Below are 16,372 nucleotides of genomic sequence, written 5' to 3' on the forward strand. Positions count from 1 at the left end.
GGATGTGTCTGGAATATGAGTTAGTGGCAAAAAGATGAGGGTTGGAAATGTAGGCAGGGGTCAGATTAGAAGGGATCTTATATGACATGTTAAAGTACAGAATTTGGATTTTATGTGGTGCATCATCCAGTCTTGCAACAGGTGGATGTTGAGATCTGAATTTTAAAAAAAGAGTATTCTGAGTTATTGTGAAACCGGGGCAAATTGAAAAGATTTTTGTAATTTTAGGGGGAAAAAGTCCTTATTCAGTGTCTTAGGACCAAAGGGATTAAACGAGATCAGAGAATTATCTAGGACCTATTTATTGGCTGTGTTAGGGTGAGGAAGAAAAAGACTTTTAGGATAACTTCCAGATAAACAACTATATTGGTGATAGTTCGGAGGGAAAGTTCATGCATTAAGTTTTGGCTGTATTAAGTTTAAGATACTTATGGAACATGCAAGTGGAGATATTTAATAGTTTAATAGGGATTTGGAGTTTAGTGGCACAGTCTGGACTGAGTAATCTGTTTGGGAGTCCACAAAATATAGATTTTGGTTGAAGCCGTAGTTATGAATGAGAGGAGTATAATATGAGGGCCAAGGACAGAATCCTCAGCCACATTGTCATAGGATTAGGAAAAGGACTTGAAGTTCATGAGATAGGTTAATCAGGTATGACCAGAGAATTAAGGGAAAAACCAGGTGAGTGATTTCAAGAACCCGAGAGAGAGAGAGAGAGAGAGAGAGAGAGAGAGAGAGAGAGCTATGAGGTGAAGGAATAGAGCAGAAGCCAGATAAATGTGGGTTGAGGAAAGAAGACAAAAGTGAAAAAATGAAGATATCCACTGTAGATTACTCTTTGAAGAAGCTTAGTTGTAAAATATGGGATATATATGGCAGAAACAGGGATGAGGAGTAAGGGAAAATTACTTGTTGGGGTTGCTTTTAAGATCATAGAGAATTGGGTACAGTCTTCCCTTGGTATCTGTGGGGATTTGATTCTAGGATACCCCTCCCTCTTCCAAAGTCAGTGCATGCTCAAATCCCTTATATAAAATGGTGTAATATTTGGATATAGCCTATCTGTATCCTCTCATTTACTTTAAATCATCTCTAAATTACTTGTAATAAAACAGTGTAAATGCTATGTAAATAGTTGCTAGAGAGGCAAATTCAATATTCTCTTTTTGAAGTTTTACCTGAAAAATATTTTTCTTTATAAAATATTTTCTATCTGGTTGGTTGAATCCTCACATGCCAACCTGTCATTTTGGAGGGCTGGCTGTATGTTTATCTCCTCAAAGGGAAGACCCTATGGAGAGCTGGAGGCAGGAAACACAGAATAGGGGCATGGGTGGGTGGGAAGGGTGACTGAAGTGAAAATGTTGGGGATGGGGTGGCATTCAAAGCACAGTAGAATGTTTAGTCTTGGGTGGGAGGAATCCTCTTCCTTGAGAGAGGAAGAAATGTAAAGATGGATCCTGGTGTAGATGTAGATGGAGAGGAGCAGAAAAATGACATTTGGTCTGAAGGTCTCAATTTTCTCCGAAAAAGGTGCAGAGTTGATTACTGAGTAAGAGAGAAGTTAAGTTTAGGGTTCAAGGAAGAGGTGACCATTTGAAATCTCCACTGAGGAGAATGGGAGAGAGCACAGACAAGGAGGTTTAATTGGATCGCTGGCAAGTGCCAATGACCAACAAAGTTGCAGACCATTAATCTGTATAAGCACTGAATTGTTTTGATGATTTTTTACTTAATGTCCAACTTTAGAAACTAGCTCATCCAAGAATTGGAGTTTCAGAAGTAGAAAAGAAAACAATTCAGGATGTTGTTTAAAAAGTGGGTGGTTGATGGGATAGCTTCAGAATTACAGGAAGCAAAGGTTTCCAGAAGTAGTTGATTAGGGGAGGTGTCCAGGTTCTTGATATACTTGGAGAACAAATAGAGAAAAGGGAGTGAGTCTGAAAGCATTAGAGATTTTGGTCATGGAGTAAGAGATTGGAGTTCAGGATCTCAGAGGTAGAGCAGAAATGATGGGCAAGGCTGAGAAAGTTTAAGTGGCGTGGAGGTCAGAACCTCTCATTTCTTGGGTTTACATAGGTCATCCTCAGGGGCATTGATGATGGTGGTGCTTAGAGAGGAGAAGGCTTTTGAACTAGGAACCCGAGTTTCATGTAAGAGTTGACCAGAAGTGTAGTAGATGGCTAGGACAAGAATAAACTAGCCAGAAGACATGAACCTCAAAGGAGGCAGCATTTTCTTCTTCACAGGAGTGATGATGTTAGATGTGGAAATAGAGAGCTAAAAGACTGTAGCCTCTTCTGCTCAGAGGGGTGGGAATTCTGGAGGCTGAATGAAGAGGGAGGGGAACAGCCTGAGGATGTTCCTGTTCAGTCGCTGAGTCCTGTCTGACTCTTTGTGACCCTGTGAACAGCCGCATGCCAGGCTTCCCTGTCCTTCACTGTCTCCCGGAGTTTGCTCTTACTCATGGTGTGAATAAAAGAAATACAGAGAATAAATTCAAGAGGAACTTATTTTGGACAGTTGCGAGTAATGGCAGTGATGAAAAGCACAGACATCTGAATGCTACTTTGGAGAAGAGTTTTCAGGTGGCGTAGGCTGTGCCCCACATAGTGTTGGAGGCCTCATTGGGCTGATAGTTTGCAGTCTTTGCTTAGGGTTGGGCAACAGGGAAAAGCTCCTCTGTTTATTGACCATTCACATTGTATGTACATACATTTATGTGCTGGTTTTTCCCTATCTAAAACTTAGAAGAGTTGGAAAACAGGAATAGTTGGCTGAAGACGAATTAGAAATGTAAAAAAACAATTAAAAACCTAAAATTAGATGGAAATGCTTTAAAAGTACCTTAGGAGTTGCAAAATGGTAGTATTAATTTCTCAGTTAATAACAAATTCAACCCTCTATTGACCAGCAGTGTCAGTAATTAATTTCCTATTAGGCCAAATTCTGTTTGGTCAGTTTTCTTTTGCTTAGTTAGATCACCTGCTATAGCTCCTTTTTCCACCTGCCAAAGAGCACAATGCCTTTTTGCCTCTTATTTTCTTATTTACTGATGTATTAAAACATTTTTCCAAAACTTTCTACTCTCCCGTTTTAGTGTTGTGTTTAGTTTTCATCTGCTTTTACCTGTGGTGACATTTCTTCACCCCTCTACCTGCCCATTCCTTAAAAGGTATTGCAGCTGTTGTTGAGATTTAAAAGTATGCCTTGAATTGAAAAAGAAATGGAAAACATAGGTCTGGGGGCAGTGTATACTTTTTTCCCCCAAATGAATAGGACATTCTGACTCTTGGTTAAAGAGGAGCAGTACCTTGGTGTGATTTGCAGTGGGGCATCACAGTGTGCATGAAAACATGCAGTACCACAGGTGACTGGCTGATGGAGGGGAAGGTCTCCCACATAGGTTTTTAGGAAGTTCTGTATTTTGAACAAAGTTCAGCTATTAGTGGAATTATGTTGTTAATTATTAGGAGTTATGTTCTGCGTAATCTGGAATGCAACATCTTAAACAGTATCTCTTTCCCTGAGTAGAGGAGAAATTCTCTTGGCCTGATGAGAAAAATATCCCAGTTTGATCTCAGAAATTTTTATTTAAGATATATTTAAACTTTTCATTTTTATAATGTCCCAAAAGTAACTTTTGATTTATTTAGTAATTGTTAATTTCTGTAGCTTTTAAACAGTTGATCTACTGATAGTGGCAAATTTGGTTATAGCATATAGTATGCTGCTGCTGCTAAGTCACTTCAGTCGTGTCCAACTCTGTGCGACACCATGGACGACAGCCCACCAGGCTCCCTCATCCCTTGGATTCTCCAGGCAAGAACACTGGAGTGGGTTGCCATTTCCTTCTCCAATGCATGAAAGTGAAAAGTGAAAGTGAAGCTGCTCGGTTGTGTCCGACTCCTAGCGACCCCATGGACTGCAGCCCACCAGGCTCCTGCGTCCGTGGGGTTTTCCCAGGATTTTTCCAGGCAAGAGTACTGGAGTGGGTTGCCATTGTCTTCTCCAATACCGTATAGTATAATAGTCTGTTTAATCGTTGGTTGAAGAAAAACATACATTAATAAAGGTTTTTATTTTTTTAGAATCTGACATAGCTATATTTGGGTGGCCCCATGGACTGTACTCTTTCCTGGAAAGTCCCATGGATGGAGGAGCCTGGTAGGCTGCAGTCCATGGGGTCACTAAGAGTCAACACGACTGAGCGACTTCACTTTCACTTTTCACTTTCATGCATTGGAGAAGGAAGTGGCAACCCACTCCAGTGTTCTTGCCTGGAGAATCCCAGGGATGGGGTAGCCTGGTGGGCTGCTGTCTCTGGGGTCGCACAGAGTCGGACATGACTGAAGCGACTTAGCAGCAGCAGCATGGACTGTAGCCCACCATGCTCCTCTATCCATGGGGATTCTCCAGGCAAGACATAACTGGAATGGGTTGTCATGCACTCCTCCAGGGGATCTTCAAAACCCAGGGATCGAACCTAGGTCTCCCGCATTGCAGGTGGGTTCTTCACCATCTGAGCCACCAGGGAAGCCCTGTTTGGGGGAGCAAAATGTACTTTAATGCCTTGTTCTAGATGCAGTAAAAAATAATGGGAATAAATGTGTTCTCAAGAAGGGGCCAGGGAAAGCAAGTTTTGTTTTACTAACTATCAAAAAAAGATAAAAGCTAGAGGGATTGATGATTTCAAAGTCTTTTAGAAATGGTTTATATTCCTCTGCTTTAGTTCTTATTTCACTTCTAAGAACTGAGCTCTTCCTAAATTATTTTTCTCCTATGAGAATATGGTTATTTTTTATTCTTTTCTTCAGTAATCGATAAGATTCTAACCCAGTCCCGTTTTTAGTTACTTAAGTTGAACTGTGAAGAAGCAGTTCATCCTAAACTTTTCCAGTCTTCTGTATAATAATTGATAATCACAGTGATGGTCAGGAAGATACTGGGTACTGTATGCCCATACACAAAGTGAGTTTTTTCTTTAAAAATTTATTTCAGAAAAGAGAGAAATACATTTGGGTCTATATGTAGACTACATTCTTACTATAAATTTCTTTCTTTTTTTTGAAAACCAAAGTACTCTTTGGTAAAAAGCCTAAAACTGTTTCAACCCAAGCTGATTTTAAATGCATAAAGAGATCATTTGTTGGATTCAGTTAAAAAGGAATACAAAATTTTAACAGATATATAATAAGTTTTCCTAGGTACATGACCTTAAGGTAGATGCCATTGAAAATGGACTTTCATGTTCTCTATTCCACTTAACAGATTTCAATTTAAAACAATACAGTTGGTAAATATTTATGGAAATTATATGCTACAGGAGTAAAAAGGCCAACTATTTCAGTAGTTAAGACAAGTGGAAATTGTGTTTTAGGATAAATTTGCAGCAATAGCATTGGAGATGTATTTAAAAAGTGCTGTATCTTAAGCAACTTAAATGGAAATGAGGATGATTTGCTTATAAAAGTGTTTTAGATGACAAAAAATGAATCTAGTGGCAAGGAATGCACTGATGTCAAAAATGTGTGTAAAGATTTTGAATGAAACTGTTACGTGAAAAATGAAGGTAAGAGAAAAAGCAGTATTAATGTTATTTTAAATATATATATGCATCTAGATTAATTTAAATCTGTAAGTAAACATTTGGCTGTTTTAATCTATATTTCTAGAAATTTCTGGGCTTCCCTGATAGCTCAGCTGATAAAGAATCCTCCTGCAATGCGGGAGACCCTGATTCAATTTCCTGGGTCGGAAAGTTCCCCTGGAGAAGGGATAGGCTACCCTCTCCAGTATTCACGGGCTTCCCTGGCGGCTCAGCTGATAAAGAATCTGCCTGCAGTGCAGATCTGGATTCAATCCCTGGGCTGAGAAGATCCATTGGAGGAGGCATGGCAGCCCACTCCAGTAAGCTTGCCTGGAGAATCCCCATGGACAGAGGAACCTGGCAGGCTAAAGGGCATGGGGTCGCAGAGTCAGGCACAACTGAGCGACTAAACACAGCACAGAAGTTTCTGCTCAAGTTGGCCAGCATGCATTGTTTTATATATTTTTATTAGGAAGTTGGTCAGTCACCTTATATTTCGGATTTCTATTTATGCTTATATGATATTGTTATATTTATTATACTTCATTTAAGATGAAGAGTGTATAATCTGTTTTGAGAGTTCTATCAAAAAATGGTTTGGCTTAAAGAAAAAAAGCTTTAGTCATCCTGAAAAAACGTAATTTTGTGAGACAATTCATTTCTCTTAATAATTCTCATGTTGTTATATATAGATTATTTTTAAAAAGAAGTATAATTTGATTTCTCTTTTTAAAAAAGCTTTTAAAAGTTAATACCTCTATCTAGTAAATGAAGAAACAAAACAAAAACCTCAGCTTTTCAGTTTTGACTCTTACTTACCTAGATCCATTGATTAGTTTTTATGTTAATATATTAATAGTGATTTTTTTTTAATTAAAAAAAATTGCAGCTGTTCCTTTCCCCCCAACACATCGCTTGACATCTGAAGAAGTATTTGATATGGATGGGATACCCAGGGTTGATGTTCTGAAGAACCACTTAGTAAAAGAAGGTCGGGTAGATGAAGAAATTGCACTTAGAATTATCAATGAGGGTGCTGCCATTCTTCGGAGAGAGAAAACCATGATAGAAGTAGAGGCTCCAATTACAGGTACACTTATTTATGTTTTGGATATTATTTTTTTTACTGTACCATTATTTACTTACCTAATTATAAAACTGTTTCTTCTTCATTCATATTATATACTAAATTAGTATTACATGGACATTATCTTGAATTTCCAGATTATTTCCTATAACGAAAGTTTTTGCCTGTTTTCAATGAAGAGACATGATCCTAAATAATCTGAGTGCAGAAGTTAGTCTAATATGCTTTTATGAAGGTTTCATCAGTTGAGTCGGCCATCATTGAATTTGATTCAACAAATACTTATTTACTGTGCTTTCAGTCATCAGGGGCAAATACCTCAGTGCCATATCAGATGCCAAAAATGATCATTTAGAAGTCATGAGAAAGTATGGAGTTAGAATGGACATTTTACTGCCACCAGTATAATCTTACCATCCTAAGGTGTGCATGCTTGACTTCCTAAAGAAGAGTTTTATAAATTTAGATGAAAATTTTGTCACTTACTACAAATTTTAGTACTCTTGTTATATCTTGTTCTAGATCTTGAGCACATGAACAATTGGGTGCACATTATCCCTGTCATGACTCTTCATAGATTGCTTCTGTCGTAGACCTTTCTTGATAGAATTTTATGCTCTCTCTTATGTAAACGAAATTAGAATTTAAGTAAAATTTGTTATTTGAGATTTTTTTTTCATATCTAATAATCTTCTGTTTCAGTGTGTGGTGACATCCATGGCCAATTTTTTGATCTGATGAAACTTTTTGAAGTAGGAGGATCACCTGCTAATACACGATACCTTTTTCTTGGTGATTATGTGGACAGAGGTTATTTTAGTATAGAGGTAATAATCATATACTGTCATTTGATTTGCTTTTAAGTGTTATCATAGATGATTTCTATTACTTCCTAATAAAATAAGTTCTTTAAATTACCTGTATTGGGTTCTTATTAATACCTCTGCATATTCTGAAGTTTTTAGGTAAAGCTATTATTTATTCCTCTTTTGTCTTTCAAACTGTTCTCTTAATTTTTTTGTGTTACTGTAGTTACCATTTCCCAGTGGAAATTATAAGCAAAACGAGTGGCCTTTATTGCCTGTTATCTAGTGGCCCTGAGGAGCTAATGCTGTTTATCTCTCTTGTCCTTAAAGGCATTCAGCCATGCAAAAAAAAAAAAAAAAGATTAATTGTATTTTTCTAATTAAATAAAATAGAATGCTTTTATCACTTAAACTCTAGTGCTTCTATATTTCCTCCTGTAGCCATTAAGACCCAAGTATATCATATGGAATCTTTGTGTATTCTGAAAGTATTCATCTGCTTTTAAAAATTTGAGAGGCATTAAAATGACCTGTTTATTATCACTTAATAGTAGATTGTTCTTTTTGCTCCTTTTACTTTTCTAATTATAAAAATTAAGATTTAGAACAATTTGTATTTTCTAACATATGCATTTCTTTCCTTTTTTGAAATGAAAATGAACTATTATAATGTTCTGTAGTTTCCTTTTTTTATTAATTCCTATGCTCTGATGTCATGCCCGTTCAATTATAAATTTACAGCATCATTTTTAATAGCTGCATTGTATTCTGTTGACTAAACTAGTCACAGTCGATCAATTCTTATTGTTAGGCATTTAAGGTGTTCCCAGTTTTTTGCCATGACAGTTGATGCTTCAGTTGACCATATCATTTATACATCCTTATATACTTGCCCAGTTATTTCTGTAGGACAAATTCTTAGAGGTTAAATTGTTGAGTAGAAGCTCCGCAAATAGGTGTGTTAGTATTAATGTGTTTCAAGCATATTCTAAGCAGTTAACATACTTGATTAATTTTTACAACAAAGTTATGAGGTAAGTACTTTTATTTTATCCATGTTATAGAGGAGCCTGAGGCTTGAAAAGGTTAAATAACTTGCCCAAGGTCATATTGTTAGTAAGTGGTGGAACTAGGCAGTTTGAGCCTGTGCTTTTAACCATGTCCTCCACTAGATATTGAAACCTTACCTGATGAATTTCTATGCCAGTTACTGTTGTTCATATCTCCTCTAGTGTTTTCAACCTCCGTTCTGAGGTATGCTAGGATCCTGTGGGAAAGGGAGCTCAGGGCTCTGTCCATCCAAATTCCCTTGGGAATTTTATTATCCTGAGTTGTTCTTTCTGTTCATAGTGTCATCATTGGCCCTGCTCAGTCTTTCCTTGGAGCCTTCAAGAAAGCTAGAAATTGGCCCTTCTTGATAGAAAGATTCGGGCCTTTGAGAGAAACAATAGAACAATTTTAGGAAGCTTAGTTGGTAACTGAGCATTTGGTATTAGAGGGTTTTGTAGCAGACTTTTTTTTTTTAACAATACTTTTTTTTAAAGCTTTTTCTTTTATGTGAACCAATTTAAAAGTCTTTATTGAATTTGTTATACTTTTGTTTTTGTTTTCTGTTTGGTTTTTTTGACACGTGCGATCTTTGTTCCCACACCAAGGACTGAACCCGCATCCCCTGCACTGTAAGTCTTAACCACTGGACCACCAGGGAAGCCCCTGTAGCTGACTCTTTTAATTCATTTTATTGTTGGAAAGTAATAAAGAATCAGAATAAGTGAAAAGGGCAGGTAGTTATTAAGTACTTACCAGGCTTAATTATTTTTTTTCTTGTGAATAAAATGAAATGTGTTACACATTTCAGTTAACCTTAACTTGTTTAAAACAAAGTTTGTGGGAATTCCCTGGCAGTCCAGTGGTTAGGATTCCACACTTTCACTGCCAAGGACCCAGGTTCCATCCCTGGTCAGGGAACCAAGACCTGCAAGCTATGCAGTGCAGCCAAAAAAATAAAGAGTTTGTATTTTCTTTTTGTATGTGATCATGTAAACCAAACTTATTTACATATGAAACAGTCTTTCCTTTTTTTAAACCAAATAAGTAAAATATGAGTCTGTTTCTTAGGTGTATTTAGAGAAAAATAGTTGCTGTTCTAATACTCTTTTTGTTTAAAATTACATTGTCTTTGAATCATTTCAGATAATAAGCACCTAATTATATAAGGCAACATTCATAACCAACAAAGTAAACATAAAACATGATTTTTCTCTTCATTAGGCAGCATGGCATAATGCTTAAAATCAGAGGATTAGAGGTTTTGTGATTTTGGACAAGTTACTTAAGCTCTTTGCTTCTGTTTCCTCATTTGTAAAACAGATAATATTACATACTTCATAGGGTTGTTTGAGGAATAATTAGTGCTTAGCATATTATGAATACTCAGTAAATATTAGTTGCTATTTATTTTTGACATTGTTACTGTTTTATTTATTGGTATACCTAAGGAGGAGACCAATCTGCTAATTGTTTTTACAGCAAACAATTTGTAAATCTAAAGTAATTAAATTATTTGACTCATTTATTCAACAAATATTTACTGCTCTTCTACTTGCTAGGTACTTTTCTGAGTGGTAAATCAGGCATGAATAAGAAACAAAGTCCCTAATTTCGTGGAGCTTTGTTTTAGTAAGGGACAAAGAGAAAAAGATAATAAAAAGATAATGAAGAATAATAGAAATTATAAGGGTAATAGGGTTAGAGGAAATGAAACAAAGATCAAACAGCTTAGTTAAACAAAAATATAAGATTAATTCACTGGAAACATTTTCTTTTGTAGTGTGTCTTATATTTATGGGTCCTGAAGATTCTATATCCAAGTACATTATTTCTCCTGAGAGGCAACCATGAATGCAGACACCTTACTGAATATTTTACCTTTAAGCAGGAATGTGAGTACTGCCATGAGAACTATTTTCACTTCCTCAGGGTTCTTTTAGAGTGATGTGGGTAGTAGAGTTTGAAGATTTTACAGTGCAACATGTAAGAACAGATTCTGTGTCCAAACATGTAAAGCTTTCAGGAAGATTGTCTACAGTTCTCTGGTGTTTAATACTATTCAGATGTTTTCATTTCAGTATTTCCTAATAAATTTGATTTTTACATATGTACTTAGGAACAGTTTTGAGCTCTGTGTATAGTTTTAATTTTAGAATTATTTTTTTCTAACAGGAAGAATATGAACCAAGTGAAAAGAAATGTTGCATTGGAGATTTCTCTCCACCGATATTGAGACATTGCCATGAACATTCTTAACAAATTAATCATCCTGTCATCACTGCAGATTGTTTTATTTATTCTTTAATTATGCAGATTGTGTCATACACACATTGTTGATTAATTGAAGGTCTTAGTCTACAATATTTATTCCATTTCTCTCTTAAATTTTTATGGCTGTGGTAATCTTAATAGCTGTAAGCAATCATATAGTATAGAGTTTGACCTTTTCTCACATCTCCTAGCTATGTACTTGTTAGTACTCATGGCTGTATTAAGTCTTAGAATTAAGATTTAAAATTAGAAAATAACTTCAGAATTACTGAGATGCAAAACATGATGCAGTAAAGATCAATATAGTGACAGGTAGTGGCAGAAGTGGCAAACTCTGATATAACTTCAAAGATTGGGTGGGTAACTTAAATGAATGTAAGATGAGGCCGGGAAAGTTCATGCTTGACCTCAAAGCAATCAAATTAAAGTTTTTATTAAACTGCAGTGTTGGAAAACAGGTCTGTCATCAGACTACCAGTTTATAATCTCTGACTGCTAGATCTTCTCATATTTGAATGTTACAGTGTTAAGCAGTGAAATAGGAACTGAATTCTTTTTTTCTTATAAGTAACAAGCAGTCCAGCAAAATCCCACTAAAAACATAAAATATCCAGGAATTTAAAAGTATAAAGGTGCAAAGGAATATGTATGACAGACTTTTAAAAGTAGATGACAGTTTAATTCTTTCTTGTGTTACGTTAACTTCTTGCTTTGCTGCTTATTTTAAGTGTTCATTGTAGGCTAAAGGAAACCCTCTGGTCCTCCAAAATAGGAAAAAGATCTTTTATTTTTTTAAAATTGGATGGACTTTGAGTTTTGTTTTGTTAAGTCTTCTCCGTAACAAAAAAGTAGTCACTGACTTCTGGAATAAAATAATTAACACTACCTTTAAGTATAGTACTAATTTTGCCTTACCTAGCCTATAAAGGTAAAGAGTTGAGCTATCTTTAGAGATTTGACTTATTACTTATAGTAATATTTTATGACTATCTGCTGCATACACAAAATAAATCTAAGGAGTGCAAATATTTTGTCTTTGTAAGTACAGTAACATTGCTTATCTTTATTGATTCTTATGGGGCAAGATGCTGGCCTTTTTAAAAAAAAATTTTTGTATGCAGTAAAATTTACTCTTTGAAGTGTTTAGTTCTCAACTTTAACAAATGATTAAAGCTGTCTACCATCACAGTCACAATACAGAAAAGTATCATCCCATGAATTCCTCCTTGCTGCCTTTGATACTCACCCCTTTACCAACTCTGCACCCCTAGCTACCACTTGGCTGTTATCCATATCTTTAATTTTTTGCCTTGGTTTTAATAGTCATTTATGTATGTGCATGTATATGTTTTAAATGATTAACAAATGATGCAGTTTTCAATTACTGAATTTTTTTTCTCTAGGTAAAATTAAATATTCAGAAAGAGTCTATGAAGCTTGTATGGAAGCTTTTGATAGCTTGCCTCTTGCTGCACTTTTAAACCAACAGTTTCTTTGTGTTCATGGTGGACTTTCACCAGAAATACACACACTGGATGATATTAGGAGAGTGAGTATATATTTTAGTAACAAGAGTTGATTCCTATTTATAGCATTTTGTTGAGTAGAGACTAGAAGCTTCAAACCTCTCTTCACTGCCAAGATTAGGTAATGGTAAAAATTAATATACTGGTATTTTAAGAAAATATCTTCTAACTGTTCAGAACAATGTAGTATGCACAGTATTCAGAGTTGGTACCACTTTCCTTTGTCCATTCCATTCTCACTTTTGACAAGTTATTTCTGCTCTTTGTTTCTTTTCTTTCTTTCACAGTTAGATAGATTCAAAGAGCCACCTGCATTTGGACCAATGTGTGACTTGCTATGGTCCGATCCTTCTGAAGATTTTGGAAATGAAAAATCACAGGAACATTTTAGTCACAATACAGTTCGAGGATGTTCGTATTTTTATAAGTAAGGAAAAATATTCAAGCTTAATCACATTTTAGTTGTTAAAATAGCGTATGCTTTCATTATATATAGAAAGTCATTATTTTACTTAATTTTCTCTTTTTCCCCACAGCTATCCAGCAGTGTGTGAATTTTTGCAAAACAATAATTTGTTATCGATTATTAGAGCTCATGAAGCTCAAGATGCAGGGTAAGAACTCTGTTTCCCTAACCCAAATTAACACCTTATGTACAAATCAAACTTAGTAACCATGATTGATGCTTTACGATGCATATTAAGTTATTTGTTTTGCAGCTATAGAATGTACAGAAAAAGTCAAACTACAGGGTTCCCTTCATTAATAACAATTTTTTCGGCACCTAATTACTTAGATGTCTACAATAATAAAGGTAAGATGTTGTTGATAAAAAAAATTGTTAAACAACTTAGTATTTTGATTGACTTATTTTTTGAAAATATAGTAGAAAAGGGGCATTGTTTGAAACTGTAACTATCCAAATCTCTTTATGAAAAAATATAAGATATAAGGGAGGGGAGAGGACAAGAAATGAAAATCCAAAATGTGAAACTTAAGTCACGTTACCATTTCACAGCTTTGTCATTCACGAAAACTGCCTGTGAAAGAATATTCTGAGATAACTCTGTCAAGTAAAAATGCACATGATTTTCTCAAACTCCCCTTTCTTAAATCTTTTCTCTTATAATCAAGAGAATGTTTTCTTGCTTGCATAAAGCTGCTGCTGCTCCTTTGACCATTTCATGTATTTGAACTGTATGGTTGTTTATCATGTTTCTTGTTTTATGTCCACTGAGGTAGGTTTTCTTTTCCTTTCTTATTCTCTAATTTTTTATCCACTGCCCCATGATGATTTGTAATTGAACCTTTAATTAACTCAGTCCAACCTTCTTTCAGGAAGACAGTCTCCCCTTTCCTTTCTTTTTACTGCTCTTTCTTCCTTTTTTTTCTTATGTCTTTGTAATTTACCTTCTTTTCTAGTGGTTTATATTCCACCTCCTTCCCTCCAAATTTGATCTGTCTGTTACAACTGGATTTCCTTTAACTTGGAACATAATTCATTGAGAGATAATACCAAAGGATCTTAATCTAGTTAAGTGTGTGCCAAGGACATTGAAGATGAGCTTAAGTATGTTTAGGCAGTTCACATTTTCAGAAGAGGAAATCAAGAAACCAGCTCCTATTCTGTCTTGATATGTCAGGAATTCAGTTGACTATGCCATAGTTCCCAAGGTCAGACAGGAGTGGTTGTGCCAGGAGGAAAGAACAGAAGGTTAAAGATTTTTTAAAGTACATTTAATGAGGTCATTGCTAAATATGGGTTTGAGTTCAAAAGAGGAGCAAAATAGAGTTTTTGGAAGATTATAGGTGATAGTTAAAAGGTTAAAACATTTACCTGAGATCAGATAGTAGCAGTAGCAGGCTATCAAATAGCTTGGATACAGGGTATGCTGTAAGAACTCCATACTGTATTAATTACCAAAACAACTATACCATAGAGATTAACCGAGTTGGTGGTCTTTAGAAACTATAATGCCTCCAAGGATTATACCAGTGCTAAGATAATCTTTTAAATTAAATCTTGTTTTATAAAATTTGAAACTTCTATAAAGATACCTAATGAAGCAAGGCTTCATTTTTAAGGAAAAATATATCTAAGTTTGGACTCCATTCTCCAGATTGATTTGTTATATTTAACTTTGTACCTGTAACCTCCCTTTGTTAGTATTAAAGGAACTAGTGTTCAGTGCTCAGTTGATTACTGCCATATTGGTTGTCCTTTGTCAGTTTAACTCAGGAGATCAAGGGATACTTTTCTTAGTACTCCAAAAAGAAACTCAAACCATTCAATCCGTCTTGTCAAAATCAAATGTCTCTTGGTAGTGCTGATTCTGTACATGGTGTTAATGATTTGAGTGCTTACATGGTACGGGACATGTTCATAATGTTTCATTCCATCTATAGGGCAATTTTCTAGATTCTTTATCTTTCTCTTTTTTTAAATTAAAAGCTTGGTATCAAGTCCTTAATTTCTGAGGCTAAATTTGACGTACATTTATTTCATGGGAATTTCATCAGAGAAACAAGCGTATTTTGACTCTATATTAGCTAGAATCCCAAATCATGGAATTTAATACATACATTTCAGTCCTTTACATTAAAATGAAAAAAAAGTAAGCACATAACTATTATAGTATCTGCCAAACATTTTATATTTTTTTGTACTTTCACGTGAATTCTATTCTCTGACCTTAAACTTCTGAGATAGGCAGGATGTTTTATAAATGAGAAACAGATTAGTTAAATAATTTACTATTACACATATGGTATATACTGTAGTTTAGATTAGAATCTAGCCCATTAATCCAATGTTCCATAAAATAATATAACCAGTGCCTGAAATCTTTATCAGGTTAATTTAAGGTATTATTTATATCAACTTATGAAGCTTTAGAAAGATATTTGAAATTGAGATGAGTATGTTACCTTTGAGTTTTTCTGTTTTGGTATTTTAATGAATTTTTTTCTAAATGAAGTGAAATATTTCTTTTTAGTAGTTTCACTTGATTTCTTACAGTACATGAAATAAGTACATTCATATATTCATAAATAAAATGTTCCAAATGTTTCTTTTTCTTCTCTGTGTTTTTTTTTCTTGCTTTATTTCCATTTAGTTGTCCTTTTCAGGTTGCCTGCAACTAAAAAGACCCTCTTAAATTCCTCCAACTTGTATGAACTCTTAGACCTAGAAAATTGCTCATTGCTGTTCTGTGTTTCCTCAAAAAAACTTGAGTTCTCACAATTTTGGATTTAATAAACATGCATGTTGGATTATTTGTATTGGATTATAAAGTACAACAAGCATTCTAGAAAGATTGGGAATTTCATTAATAATAACAAGTAAAGATCTGACTATGTTCTACATAAAACTGTGTTGGAAGCAAAAAGTGTATTACTACTAAAAATTAGTTCCTACCTCTCTCTGGTACCCTTCATTCCACTCACCCCTTGATTTCCCACCCCCCTTAAAAGATATTTTTTCTGCTTTTATGTGTTTTAGACTTTTGGAGTTAAAGACAAATTGTTACATTGACATTCAAACTTATCTTGCAGCTGCTGTATTAAAGTATGAAAATAATGTGATGAATATTCGACAGTTTAACTGTTCTCCACATCCTTATTGGTTGCCCAATTTTATGGATGTTTTCACATGGTCTTTACCGTTTGTTGGAGAAAAAGGTATGATTTTTGTTTTTTAAAAAATTGTTACACTGTTATATTTATTCCAGTTTACTACTGCAGGCACATACTACTTGCTAAAGGGAGCTGAAGTCTAGTTTCACTGTGGATACAGCTCTGCTTGTGTCAGTGGGTGTGGATATGAGAGCCTCAAAGATATTTTAGTTAGCTGTTTACAGCCCCCATGTGAGGGTGTCTGGGGGACTGGGAGAAGACTTATAAATAGCCTGATGTTGTCTTCAGCTGTTGGGTTTTCTTTCTTTTTTTCTTTAGCTTAAATCTTTTATGAAGTAACGGAGAGATGGCTTTGCTTTGGAACTGACGCTTTTGCATATTTTAACATCGCTCTTGGTGATGT

General features: G+C 35.0%; 1 protein-coding gene across 1 annotated transcript in view; it reads left to right on the plus strand.

The window, feature by feature from the left end:
• PPP3CB (protein phosphatase 3 catalytic subunit beta) overlaps positions 1-16,372 on the plus strand; it is a 39,605-nt gene that overhangs the window by 7,433 nt on the left and 15,800 nt on the right. The window contains exons 2-9 of the mRNA XM_052639442.1: positions 6,483-6,683; positions 7,383-7,507; positions 10,317-10,428; positions 12,211-12,356; positions 12,621-12,760; positions 12,870-12,947; positions 13,053-13,147; positions 15,889-16,014. Coding sequence (XP_052495402.1) covers positions 6,533-6,683; positions 7,383-7,507; positions 10,317-10,428; positions 12,211-12,356; positions 12,621-12,760; positions 12,870-12,947; positions 13,053-13,147; positions 15,889-16,014 — 973 coding nt within the window. The 5' untranslated portion in view covers positions 6,483-6,532. The remainder of the gene's footprint in view (positions 1-6,482; positions 6,684-7,382; positions 7,508-10,316; positions 10,429-12,210; positions 12,357-12,620; positions 12,761-12,869; positions 12,948-13,052; positions 13,148-15,888; positions 16,015-16,372) is intronic.

The sequence above is a fragment of the Budorcas taxicolor genome, chromosome 5 (genome assembly GCF_023091745.1).
Source record: "Budorcas taxicolor isolate Tak-1 chromosome 5, Takin1.1, whole genome shotgun sequence".
NCBI lineage: Eukaryota > Metazoa > Chordata > Mammalia > Artiodactyla > Bovidae > Budorcas > Budorcas taxicolor.